The sequence below is a fragment of the Colias eurytheme genome, chromosome 22 (genome assembly GCF_061535395.1).
Source record: "Colias eurytheme isolate Ceu_HAF_F1 chromosome 22, ilColEury1 Martin Lab GWU primary, whole genome shotgun sequence".
NCBI classification, from domain to species: domain Eukaryota; kingdom Metazoa; phylum Arthropoda; class Insecta; order Lepidoptera; family Pieridae; genus Colias; species Colias eurytheme.
The window spans coordinates 3000180-3013477 of NC_143001.1; the positions used below are offsets into that span (position 1 = coordinate 3000180).

At 33.1% G+C, this 13298-nt stretch overlaps 2 protein-coding genes across 8 annotated transcripts in view; one reads left to right on the forward strand and one right to left on the reverse strand.

The window, feature by feature from the left end:
- Myb (proto-oncogene like protein Myb) overlaps positions 1 to 5803 on the reverse strand; it is a 50658-nt gene extending 44855 nt beyond the window's left edge. Inside the window, exons 1-2 of one of the 5 annotated variants that reach the window (XM_090114870.1) lie at positions 5562 to 5799; positions 2936 to 3052 (exon numbers count right to left, since the gene is read on the reverse strand). In XM_090114870.1, the coding sequence (XP_089970996.1) occupies positions 2936 to 3052; positions 5562 to 5584 (140 nt within the window). In that variant the 5' untranslated portion in view covers positions 5585 to 5799. Of the gene's footprint in view, positions 1 to 2148; positions 2492 to 2935; positions 3053 to 5110; positions 5200 to 5561 lie in introns of those variants that run through there. The other 4 variants (XM_090114865.1, XM_090114864.1, XM_090114866.1 and 1 more) reach the window with 4 other exon arrangements.
- An 860-nt stretch (positions 5804 to 6663) lies between these two features.
- On the forward strand, positions 6664 to 12429 carry Hus1-like (Hus1-like checkpoint clamp component). 3 transcript variants are annotated; one of them, XM_090115007.1, is made up of 6 exons: positions 6664 to 6721; positions 7395 to 7601; positions 8203 to 8303; positions 8861 to 8971; positions 10203 to 10380; positions 10760 to 12429. In XM_090115007.1, exons 1-6 carry the CDS (start codon positions 6682 to 6684, stop codon positions 10987 to 10989), a joined length of 867 nt encoding a protein of 288 aa, XP_089971133.1. In that variant the 5' UTR covers positions 6664 to 6681; the 3' UTR covers positions 10990 to 12429. The 3 variants fall into 3 exon arrangements, with proteins under 3 accessions (XP_089971133.1, XP_089971132.1, XP_089971134.1); XM_090115006.1 differs by lacking the exon at positions 6664 to 6721 and adding an exon at positions 7168 to 7305; XM_090115008.1 differs by lacking the exon at positions 6664 to 6721 and adding an exon at positions 7171 to 7305 and having other exon boundaries at positions 7379 to 7601.
- Positions 12430 to 13298: the final 869 nt, after the last annotated feature.

A 13298-nucleotide genomic window follows, 5' to 3' on the forward strand; every position in this document is an offset into this window, starting at 1 on the left:
TTATTATTTATTCTAACAGGGCTACATTCTATCGATATAATTTTATCGATAAAAGGTCAGCCCTGGCTCGCACCTTGTGTGCCATCTGCAGACGCACGTGAAGTAATTATTGTACCTTTGGGGGTGGCACCCTCGGTCATCGGTCTTACCCCTAGGGAAGGGCTCGGTCAAATTATAAGGAAGATTGGTATTGAATGAATATGTTTAGAGTCTAAACGCTTTAAATTTACGTATTATCCGCATTGCTATAGACGATGAAACAATTGAATAGCACGTGTTCTTGTTTGGACAATATTTTCGTTTAAAATTGTTACTTTTTAGTTTTTATAGACTGGGGAAAATGGTAGACGCAGTCCCTAACAAATGATAACAGTTTTGATAGCTTTTATGCAATCTTTTGAATAAAAGCTTCAAAATCTTGCCGATCTTCTTTTACAGGAACATAATGTTAGTACTAAGAATACCTGTATCTAGAAATTCATCTCACAAAAAGGGGGTTATTGTAGTACAAACGAAACTGAAAATTCAACATACCTAATTTAGCTCTTTCTCAGGGCTGTCTTTTGTCCGGTTTTCTGAACCGGTTAGTTTAATTCCGCCTCAGGTTTGTAAGTTTTTCATGTAGAAACCATCATATTTTATTAATAAAGGGTTACGTTATTACGTCAATAATTGTGCTATGTTTAGTACTAGTTTAGTGTTAGTAATATTCCATATTCGCAAATAAAGATAGTACTACTATAATACCTACTTATACGCGCTGTGGCAGCCTTTAGAGTCAAACTATTCGAATTAAACTTTGGAAACTTTCGTGAGGAATAGGTAACTATGTAATTTACAAAAATATTTATTTTAAATCTAATTTTTCAAATTGATTTTAAGTTCAGATTGGAAATGAATTCATAGAAATTTTGATATAAGTACCTACTTAGGTATCGCTGGTTTCATAATTTAATTCAAAATTGCCAATGTTAAAATTTTCCAAGGCGCGGCTGAATCGAGCTTTTAAATTAAAAGTCTACATCGCGGTGTTTAGATAAGCTATAATATAACATTATTATTGCCATAGAAGTGTTTGATTGTTCGTGTTCTCTGAAAGAGTAAACCACTCCGGAAGTTTATGCGATTAGGCCATAGTACACTTCATTGTTATTATGGTATTTAAATATTAAAGTACATGCGATAGTAAAACTAACAAGATTTATGTTCTATTGCTTGGTACCTGCGATTTTGTTCGCGTAATAAAATGGCACATAGCGACAAGGTTCACATTAATATTTAGAATTTATATATTTTATACATAGTACAAAAATGCTGACTCAGAAATTTGGAGATTATTTCGGATTTTCGTATTATAGGTACCTAAAACTGAAAGTTGTGTTAATAATTTGGTAAAGCGGCGCGGCGCGTGCGGGTACCGTACCTACTTAGGTACCTATTTTATTTTTCTTCGAATTCCATCTTTATTCCTAAATTAAAAAATGTCTATTGAGAGATAATTAATAGCACGGGTTTTGTAAACATGCTATCATTTATTACAATCTCCAAAAGCTCTACGTATCTCTTTACCTATTTTATTTTGTTTCTATGTAAGTATTTAAATTAAATTAAATAAATATAAAAAGTAGCCTGGATGAAATATTACGGATCTCTAAAGCACAAACTTTTCGCACATAGTAATGGAAGTTTATCACAAGCTGCTATGAAAAATCGTAGTGTACCTAACTAGTTATTTGATAATTTAAGCCAAATAATTCAGGTTATTTAATTAGTAATAATTACTCTTGGTTAAAAAAAGTGTGTAAGGTTACCTTAATTAATTTTTTAAACACAGAAAAACAATCGCTTTACAAACTTAGTTAGTTAGAACCAGTTACATACATCATTAGTTTTTTACCCTTTAAAAATATATCTACGAAAGCTTTTAGAAATCTTACTTTACCGAATAAGAAACTTATTTATTACCTAATTAATACAATTCAGTTGACTAGATATAAATTAAGGTTATTTCATCAACTATTTTATCTTTAGTCATTTAATTATTTTAAAAAAGCTTTCATAATAATGTAAAATATACGAGTACACACGTGGTGAACAATTTCGATACGATCTACCTACAATGGCAAATGAAATGAAAATCAGACTTACTTTCTACGCCGGCCGGCTGAACTGCTGTTCTCTGATAGTATGTTATAGGATTCACCAAAAATCCGATATTGTAAATCATCTTCCTCAATACTTTGATATTGCATCGCTTAAACACTAATTGAGATGCGTGTGACGAAATAAACCACCCTTATCATTACTTAGGCTCCGTACCATCGTTATAAAACACTATATTTTATTAATTTACACGCGGAGGTATGCATATTTATTTGATCTAACCTAGTTTTTATTTTTCCCGCCAAATTGGGAATAGACAATTTATTTTTTCGTTTATTTTTTTTTAAACGCGACGAATCACGGCCGTAGCGCGCGCGGAGCCGAACTGACTGATGAACGAAAAGCGACTGGAAGTGGAAACCGGCATGTTGTTGTGCCCTCGCCCCGTCCCGTTCTTCCCTTTATCGCATACAATGGGTACGAAATTCCTATGTTATTTTTCATTCATTTTAATATTTACGACGATTCAATGGTTTTAACTTTTAAGTTATGACACAGAATACTAAATAGTAGCTAATGCTAGTTAGGACCTACTCAACTACAAATCCTAGTAACTAACTAGACGTTTATGAATCTGCAAACTGCAGTGTTTTAATATTATATCAATCAAAATTCGAAAGCCTTTCATTTTTTTGGTAATTTATGTTGTACTTAATACTTACAAGGTTTCATCATGATAATCGCATCAAAGAGCTAAATTTCACTCCAAAAAATAAATTTCCCTGAAAAGCCAGCTTTTCAACATTAAAATTGCATAAAAAAAACTACTTACGGTTCAGCTTTAACAACATATTGTTCTTCTATATCTGTGCTGAGCTTCGCCTTCAAAACTTGTAGCCGCTCAATTTGAAACTGTAGATATGATTTGGTACCTTTTTCTTCTTCCATACTGTAACAAAAATATTTTCAAATTTTATTTTCTCGTATTTCTGATATTCTGAATCATTTTATTTACAATCCTCAAAAGGATAGTATAAGTAGTAAATTACAATTAATATTCGCTTGATGATTGAATTTCACTGCAAAAACTACGATTTGTGGCCATAACCACAAAATCAGAAATTGGGTAATAAATGTAATTTCGATCGATCGATTACGAATCGGATTCGAGCAATAAGGTTACAAAATCGTAACATGTATATTTTATTTCAATGCCGTGCTGTTCTGGAGCATGCAAAATATTAATATCTAACACGCTTAAGTATATCCATACCACTTTTATTCTTTTTGAAAATTTAAAAAAAATCAAAAAACGCTTCTCCAGCGCTAAAATATCGCTATCATCTACTCAACCAATTATAGGTTCCTGTGACGCTCGAGTAAATCCACATTTTGCATCGTGGGTTCCCCTACTATTTCATCTATTTGGATGAAATACATTTTAATATTGATTTTTATATTTACCGATTTTGATAAGTACTTAAGCCGTTCAAATTACGTTTAGGTATTCGATAGCTTCGTTTAAAATATTTATAAAATACCTTCCTAATACCACTATAATTATACTATTCCTATACAAAGGTTCAATCTTATGGAAATTGTAGAACAGCCTTTCCCAAGCTGGGGTCCGCCGAGAAATAAAAAAAATTACTAAAGCCTTAGTGACCAGACTATTCTGACGGCCGGACTTTGTATTTTTCAGATTGAAGATGAAAAATCTGTCAAGTGATGGGTGGCTAAGCTATTCCATCGAAAAACACTGCATAAGAGTTCAATGAATTTTTGAAGTGAAAACTTCATTATAATTGTTCATTATAATTAGTTGGGTATAAAATCTTAAACTTGCGTCAGGACACGTGACCTGATCGAAAAAGCGTAAGACGGATGTTTTTTTTTGCCCTTATATTCGATGTGTAAGACGGATACCATTCCAAAATAACAAACATGCTGAACGTTAATAATCAAGTTTTCACTTCTGCCGGCACTCCCGGAGTGCAACCCGTCTTTTTTTTAATAATCAAGATTAGTTATGTGAGTACTGCAAATAAGTTTTTAGGGGTCCGCGGATCATGGACGTGGCGCTACATGGGTTCGCGGATCATGATAAGGTTCAGGTACAGAATATTTAATACATAGTAGCTAACGCTAGTGAGGTGGCGCTAGGGGTCCGCCTTTGGGATAGGTTGGGAAAGGCTGGAAAAGAAAATGTATAATTTCATTCCAAAATCGGAATCCTACCAACCGATAGGTTACTTTTGTAATTTGTATTTGTTTTTTTGTTTGGTTGTCCAATAGCAATGTTTAATACATAAAAATATATTTTTTAAAGAATGTGCTTTCCAACGTTTCCAACAAATACTGTTTATATATTATACCGACCTAGGTAGTAGCTCTATAATTTATACGAAACAAAACAGACACCTAAATTGTTTTAAAAATGTATCGAAAATGGATAATTTATTCATAGACTGCACAGTAAGGTGCGTAAAAGCTTAGGTTTAGGACTATAATATAATAGTAGTTACGATGAAAAATTTTTTTGGCTCTCCATGACGCACTGCAGGTCACAGTTAATTATTGGCTTAGAAATGCAGTAATGTGTTCATTTAGGTAGGTATTGTTTTCTCAAAATAATTTGTCTTTAAGGTCTTGAAGTTAAGTCTAATAGTTATTGACTATTGTTACCTACATTATGAACATTCTATACACAGAGCGCTGTAAACAACTTCGTGTGACGTAAGATCATTAATGATATTAATTGATTGTTTGTGTTGCATCATGCATTCCAACCCACTACATTATAGTTATTCTAGAAAAAATAATAGTTATTTTCATATTGCATTCCGATAAGAATCTTGAGTGGACATATAAACGCAAAATATAACCTAACATTTTGTGCGTTCGTGTTTATCAAAGCGGTGATGCATTTTTATCATAACCCCAATCACCTCAAATGCAATGCAATTATTCATTTATAAACGATGTTTTAAAACTAAAACTACTTAACTAATTACATATTATGATGTAAGTATCCAAGTATTAGGCGCAGTAGAAATTGCATAATCGTATGGCATTGAACTTATTTTATGATCTACGTATCTCTATCTTTACGGTTCAGAAAAGTCGGAAGTCTCTATATTGTTCATTGAAAGTGGTAATTGCGAATTGATCTCTTTAAATACCCACACGCACAGATGTCAATTTAAAAACATTTCAAAATAATAGGCCGTTAAAATATTAAATTTGAAGAAGGAACAAGTCGTTACGCGAAATACTTTGAGAAACATAGTCAAAACCAACGTTTATTGAAACGTAAGTGCTATTATTTTGAAATTATTCGAATAAAAGTCTATTATATTCAATTGTGCAGGTGAAAACCATCCGTGGAAATGTTATTGAAAGTTGTTTTTGTGGTTATATGATGACGACACTATCGATCGCACAATTCATTCACATACCTTGATTTAGCATTTTTCTCCATATATTCAGCTTATTTTTAGAAATATAAACAAATAGCTGTGTACAATAAAATTGGAACCGATATTTGTTTGTTATTAAATAGAAATATATTAAAAATTACACAAGAAATTAGTAAAATAAATAAAACTGCGAGAAAATAACCACTGTACGTTAATATTCGTTACAATCAAACCAGGACATTGTCTATCTCTATCAGTCCGTATGTGCACTCAACGATAGAAAGGGATAGAAATATAATACCGTAAATAAACTTATCACTATTCTCGTTTCATCAACCGCCATCTTTGAAGGAAGTCTGTTGTGTTGTCTATGGACATGTTATTGCCATATCGTAAAATAATATAAACTTTATAATGCCCATGATACACAATTACAGTTCTTTTGCGTCCCTCTATCTTTATTTTATATCCAATTCTATATTTATTTTATTTTGATTACCATGGCTATGTGCATATTTATTTATTTTTCTTATTCGCATTTGTTGCACGTATCCAAACTGCGGATAATGTTGAGCAGTTATACCTGTATATTTTAGATTAGGTTTTATTAAAGTGAAACTTTTATTACATCGTCTCAAACTTTTTGGTCTGTGTAGCGCATGTCGCGTGTATCGCGGCTGCCGAGTAGGTATACCTACTCGGCAGCCGACCGTCACGCGACATGCGCTACACAAAGCAGTGTTCGGAACCGTTCTAACAGTTTCACTTTTACCGTGGTTTCATAAAACAACAACATTTTATTGTACTTTTATCCACTATTCCACTTTTTATTAACTCTATTAAAGAAAAATAAAAATAATATAAAACATTACAGTACATATTAACTTTTGAAGGTATCAGATGGTAAATTAATAATGTGTTAAACTGATGTTAAAATTAACTCTGAAGAAATTATACACTATTCTATTTTTGTTCGGAGCCCTCGGTGCAACTCGCAGTCGCCCTATTGCATTAGTAAAATCTAGCCTAGTATTACCTACATAATATTATGTAAATTTATTTCTACAGCTTAATTTACAAACCCAATGTTTGATAATAACATTATCAAAATAATTTAACACCTTTATTACATTTAAAGAACGCGTGGATTTCTGAACTTATGAGCCCACGGGTGCCCACCTCCCCTGGGATCGCGCCTGGTAAGATAATTTTCTACACTAGCTGCTCCGCGCGGTTTCACCCCCGTGGCTACTTTCCTGTTAGTCGTAGCGTGATGATATATTATAGCCTATAGCCTTCCTCGATAAATGAGCTATCTAACACTGAAAGAATTTTTCAAATCGGACCAGTAGTTCCCGAGATTAGCGCGTTCAAACAAACAAACAAACTCTTCAGCTTTATAATTTTTTTTGATTTGCAATGTGACACAATAAAAATTATACAAAGTTCTTTAACTTTTACTATTGCAATCACAATTGCAATAATATCTTAAAGCTGTTTTAAAAACTCTTGACAACTCAAACTCCAAATGGCAATCCGCTCCATCGTGTAGTACGTTTTTTAGAACCATAGACCATAAGGTCATCTGTCTAATTATGTCAATTGTCATTTGTCATTTTTACTTTTAAATTTTTCGAATAGAAAAGCCGCAAACTGTAAAGTTAAAGAAAAAAGGCATTTTCATTTTAAATAGCTCAGCCTTTGAAATCTAGCCGCTACTTCATTTCTAAAATGAAGTTTAGGGCTATCATGATCGATACTGGCCCTATGAGGGAATTCACAAGTACCGTATTTTATTAAAACAAAAATGAGTTACTTCTTTCTCTGTAACTGAAGTTGTAATATAGTTCTCATAGTAAACAATACTTTCAGATATCGTGTCTACCATTTCAAAACTATCGAAAGAATGTATATTAAGGTTGTCTTCGGATAAAATGTATTTTATAGTAAGTGAGGATAACAGTGGTCCTGCGCCTCCAATGCTATGGTGTGAGATTCCTCAAGCTATGTTCTTCTCGGAGTATCAAATAGTTGGTGTAGATGAAGAATACAAGGATATTTATTTAGGAATTGTATCAGGTATGTGGAGTTGGAATTTAAATATGTAGGTACTTGAACACTGTTGATTCATCTGTTTATTTGTTACATTGTTACACTATGTTGTATACATTATAAGATTGAAATATTTGTCTATTCATACACTTGCCAAAGAAAAAAAAAAGACGGGTTGCACTCCGGGAGTGCTGGCAGAAGTGAAAACTTGATTATTAACGTTGAGCATGTTTGATATCCATCGATATGTCTTACGATTTTTCGATCAGGTCACGTGTCCTACCCAACGCCGCTAAAGAAGTTTTCACTTCAAAAATATAATAGCCTCTGATTATGGTTAGCCTAGATAGAAATTATAGTTTACCTTTTAATTTTGCTTTTAAGGTGCGCAGGGTTATATTTTACTTGAGGTGACATAATTTAAAACAAGACGATTAATTAATTATAGAGAATTAAGATGTGCAATTTTTTTTCAATTGAATTTGCCTGAGATGTGCTAAAAGCTAGTTTACTATAGAAAAATCACTAAAGCCGCCTATTGTGCAAAATATTTGTACCTTATTAATTTGTATTAGATTTACTTACATTGTTTTATACAATAAAGTATTATAAATTGTCTTTATTACAGCTAATTTGTCAAGATCGTTGATAACACTGAAATCGGCAAAGTGCTTGAAAATGAAACTTACTAAAAAGCAATGTCCATGTTTGACATTGGAAATTGAAATGGTAAGTAGAAAAAGGTACTGTTCAACTCAAATTAAAGTTTAAACTTTGAACATTTATTCATTTAGTTCACTTCTTATTAAAGTACATTTGAATCAGCATAGTATGTAGAAAGTATGTACCAAGAGTTAGAAAACACATTGTTTGTTAATAAATGAATTTTAAAATATTTTAAAAAATTCATTTATTAACAAACAATGTGTTTTCTAACTCTTGGTACATACTTTATACATACTATGCTGATTCATCCCATCCAAACCATCAAATTTTCATTTTCATTTCTACTCATACATTTTACAATGTCAATAAAATAATTTAAAAGTTGGTACTTTAGCATATTATAAGTTTTGTTATAAAATTAACACAATTCACAATAATACCAAAGTTTAACTTTGGTATATATCTTAAGTTTAAGTTAGATGAACGAAAATTTAATAATAAAAACTCAATTTTTTGTATTCAAATCTTGCATTAATTTTATATCCTTCTCAAGTATTTCTTCTGTATATTTTTTTGCTTAAATTCATACATTAAAGTCATATAATTTAATAATTTTACAGCCATCATCAACATCACAGGAAACCAGACAAGTGACTCATGACATACCAGTTATAGTTATTCCGAGGAAACTATGGAGTGAATTCCAAGAGCCTAGAATACCTCAGCCAGATGTAAGATATTATTTACTCAATGAATGTGATATTTTTGGTTTGATGGCATTCAAATGCTTTATAACTGTAAATTTATAAATAATTGAAAAAAATCGATCACGAGGCGGGACTCGAACCCGCATCCTTTCATGTTTAATTGTAATATCAAGAAATATTAAAACTATTGCCTTTTTTCCAGCCACGACTTCGCCCGCTTTCTCTAGAACAAATAAATAAATTATTTTATAATAAAACCTTCCTTGAGAAATAGTCTAACTATAAAAAAAAGCTCCATCAAAATCGGTTGCATAATTTTTAAAGATTTAAGCATACATAGGGATATAGGGATATTTTGTACTATGTAGTGACAAAATGAAACAACAATTATTAAAATACACCTTTATTTTAAAGAAAAATTAAAAACAAGTCTATATCCATTTATTTAAATATTTAATATGACCTATATAATTACCAAGAAGATTTAATACATTATTAACATAATTTTTACATTATGAAACTATGCATTATTACTTATACTAGATTTCCGCCCGCGGCTTCGGCCGCGCTTTCAAAGGAAAACCCGCATAGTTCCCGTTCCCGTGGGATTTCCGGGATAAAACCTATGTGTTAATCCAAGTTACCCTCTATATGTGTGCTAAATTTCATTGTAATCGGTTCAGTAGTATTTGCGTGAAAAAGTAACAAACACACACACATACACACCTCCTCCATCCTCACAAACTTTCGCATTTATAATATTAGTAGGATTTATTTAAACAATTTTAAGTTTATACCTTTACTATTTCAGATATCAATAGAACTGCCAACACTATAACAACTCCGCAGCCCAATAGATAGAATGTGTAATCGGTTCAGTAGCATTTGCGTGAAAAAGTAACAAACACACACACACACACATCCTCACAAACTTTTGCATTTATAATATTAGTAGGATTTATTTAAACAATTTTAAGTTTATACCGCTTTACTATTTCACGACGACGCGGTTTGCGCAGTGGTAAAGTAACTGGCTACTGAGCCGACGGTCTCGGGTTCGATCCCCGGTCAGGGCAAATGATGAACTCAATTATTTGTTCTTGGGTCTGGGTGTTATTATCTATATATGTATTTATTAAATATTATATTTGTCGTCGCCTAGTACCCACAACACAAGCCTTAATCGAGCTTACTGTGGGACTAGGTCGATTTGTGTAATAATGTCCTAGTTATAATATTTATTTATTTATTTCAGATATCAATAGAACTGCCAACACTAAAACAACTCCGCACCACAATAGATAGAATGAAGGCAATGTCCGCAGAGGTAGTGTTACGAGCCTCAGCGGAAGGCAGGCTGACGTTGCAAATCAAAACCGGCATGGCTAAAGTGTCCACGAGGTTTAAGGGTTTGAGAGTGGATGCTTTTAAAGGTGTGGTTTGTGTATTTAAACATCTTTTGTGATATACTAGCTGTGCTCCGCGGTTTCACCCACTGTTTCACCCGCTGCTCCGGCTGAAACAGTGGGTGAAACATCTGCTGCAACCAACCAGCCAACTCACGCTAACTCACGCAAACTCAGGCTAACTCACGCTAACTCACGCCAACTCACGCCATATCTCAAAAAATCAGTGCAGCAATACATTTTAATTAATGGTTGATGCTTTGTTGATGGGGAGTCCCTTTTGCCACCATTGCTATTTTTTTTTTCTATTCTATGTGTTAGATTATTAAGATTTGTATTTTTTTACATGGTGGCAAATAAAACGCTTTCTATTTCAATAACAATAATAAATAATTTTTCTTTTTAGGTCCCATTGACCATTCAGATTCAGAAACAGAGACTCAAACGAACGAAGATATGACTAGAGTGTGCTACTGTAGAGTGGACGCTAAGAAGTTCTCAATGTTTCTTAGTGCGGACCAAATATCGCACAATAGGACGATATGTAGCATTGTGCATAAGAAATTAGTGATTTTGTGCTTACAGACAGAGGAAAATGTGAAGTTACAGTGTTTTATTAGTGGGATTGTTTATTAGATTTAGAATATTCCAACTATACATTCCTACTAATATTATAAATGTGAAAGTTTGTGAGGATGGACGTGTGTGTATGTTTGTTACTCTTTCACGCAAATAGTACTGAACCGATTACAATGAAATTAAGCACATATATCGAGGCTAACTTGGATAGGTTTTATCCCGGAAATTCCACGGGAACGGGAACTATGCGGGTTTTTCTTTGAAAAGGCGGGCAAAGCCGCGGGTGGATAGCTAGTAATTTATACTATGTAGCTTGTCGCCCGCATAGTCAAAGGAAAACCCGCATTGTTCCCGTTTTAGTTGGCTTTTTGAGATAAAAACCTATGTGTTAATCCTATTAATGTGTGCTAAATTTCATGAAAAATTGTTCAGCAGTTTTTGCGTGAAGGAGAAACAAACAAACGTTTACAAACTTTCGCATAAATTATAATATTAGTAGGATTACAATACTTTTGGAAAGAAAAATAGGCCACCAATTTTCTTGCTGCTTGCTTTTTCTTCAAGCTGTTTAGTACCAATCCAAAATTAACAAAAAAAAAATCATGCTCATATGAAAAAAAATTGTGAGAAAGTCCATTTTGGCCAATGTTGAAATACCGGTGGCTCCTATTTTCTTATGATTAGTATATAAGTTTGATTGTTTTGACCGCCTCATTGATTCAGTTGTTTATGTATGAAAGTAAGGCGCGGGTCAAACACAAGCGGCGCGGGCGCGGGCGTGCCATAAGCGCACCTCTTGAATCTGTTTTGCACCACGTCCTTCTTATACATTTTGTATGAAAGAATTTTGGACAGGCGTCGAGACGGCACGCCACGGTTGTGCCAAGGTTGCGCCGCCCCAAAATTATTTCATACAAAATGCCAATAGCGCACCCGATGCACGCCGGCAGCGCGCCGCTTGTATATGTCCCGCGCCTTAAAGAGAAAAAGTACAACTGATCATCCATAAACCTTAAAGAAAGTGTCAGTAAATGTGAAATTCGTATTTTTGTGTCTTATAAAATATTTACTTAAAAAAATTTTGTAATTTTATGTAGATTATACTTTTTTAATGTATACTGCCTAAATATTTGTTTTTGTAATTGATCGCAGTCTAATAGTCATACAAATATGAAATAGTCTATAATGTACATTGTATATTTTTTATTGTTATAATGGTTAGAAACCATTAAAATGTGTGCCTACTACTAAGATATGTATTTAAATTACTGTTATACTAATGATAAAAAAATAAGTGTGCCGATCACATTTGTCGGAAATGAAACTTCTTTGGAAAGATTAAAAAATATAATAATAATGTATGATACGAAAATCGATGCCTAACTCATTATTATATTAGTTACTAGCTGCTCCGCGCGGTTTCACCCCCGTGGCTCCACTCCTGTTGGTCGTAGCGTGATGATATATAGCCTACTAGCTTTCCACCCGCGGCATCGCCCGCGCAGAAGAAAGAAAAACCCGCATAGTTCCCGTTCCCGTGGGATTTCCGGGATAAAACCTATCCTATGTCCTTTCTCGGGTATCAAAATATCTCTATACCAAATTTCATGCAAATTGGTTCAGTAGTTAAGGCGTGATTGAACAGACAGACAGACAGAGTTACTTTCGCATTTATAATATTAGTATGGATAATATTAGTATGGATAACCTTCCTCGATAAATGGGCTATCTAACACCGAAAGAATTTTCAAATCGGACCAGTAGTTCCCGAGATTTGCGCGTTCAAACAAACAAACAAACTCTTCAGCTTTATAATATTAGTATAGACACAGACTAATAATAATATACTACGTATACAAGTATAGATTACAACGGTATTGCCATGACGCGACCTTGATATTTTACTCGCAACGCGCCTAAAGAAGTTTCACTCCAAAATTCAGTTGGTTTCGGTCATTAAATACAACTAGATATACAATCTTATAAGTATTGTAAAATAAACTTAAGAGTAGTTATTACTTTTAAAGGTGTAATTACTAAATTTACTGGAAATAATTTAAAAGAAATCAGATGGCAAATTTTCATCACAATTTCATGAACAAGGATCGCTTTATTGTCTTATTTCTTGTGATTACTAGGTATATTGTTATTATGTTAATACTAAATTATATTATTAAAGAATACCATTGAGAAAAGCATTTTTTTATTTTCCACCTAAGTAATTCCTCCTCACTGTTATTATGATAATAATCTTAACTAATAACTATGGATCGCCTCCCGGGTTCGATTCCCGATGGATACGAAGAAAAAAATTGTATCGGTCTCGCAGGCTGTTAACCGACTGGTCCTTATAGAAAATCGATCAG

Excerpts from the sequence above, each read along its gene's own strand:
- Hus1-like (XM_090115006.1), top strand. The coding sequence starts at position 7,254 with ATGAAGTTTAGGGCTATCATGATCGATACTGGCCCTATGAGGGAATTC. Across the intron at positions 7,306-7,394 it reads CCCTATGAGGGAATTCACAA|ATATCGTGTCTACCATTTCA; the intron begins GTACCGTATTTT and ends CAATACTTTCAG. Across the intron at positions 10,381-10,759 it reads GAGAGTGGATGCTTTTAAAG|GTCCCATTGACCATTCAGAT; the intron begins GTGTGGTTTGTG and ends TTTTCTTTTTAG.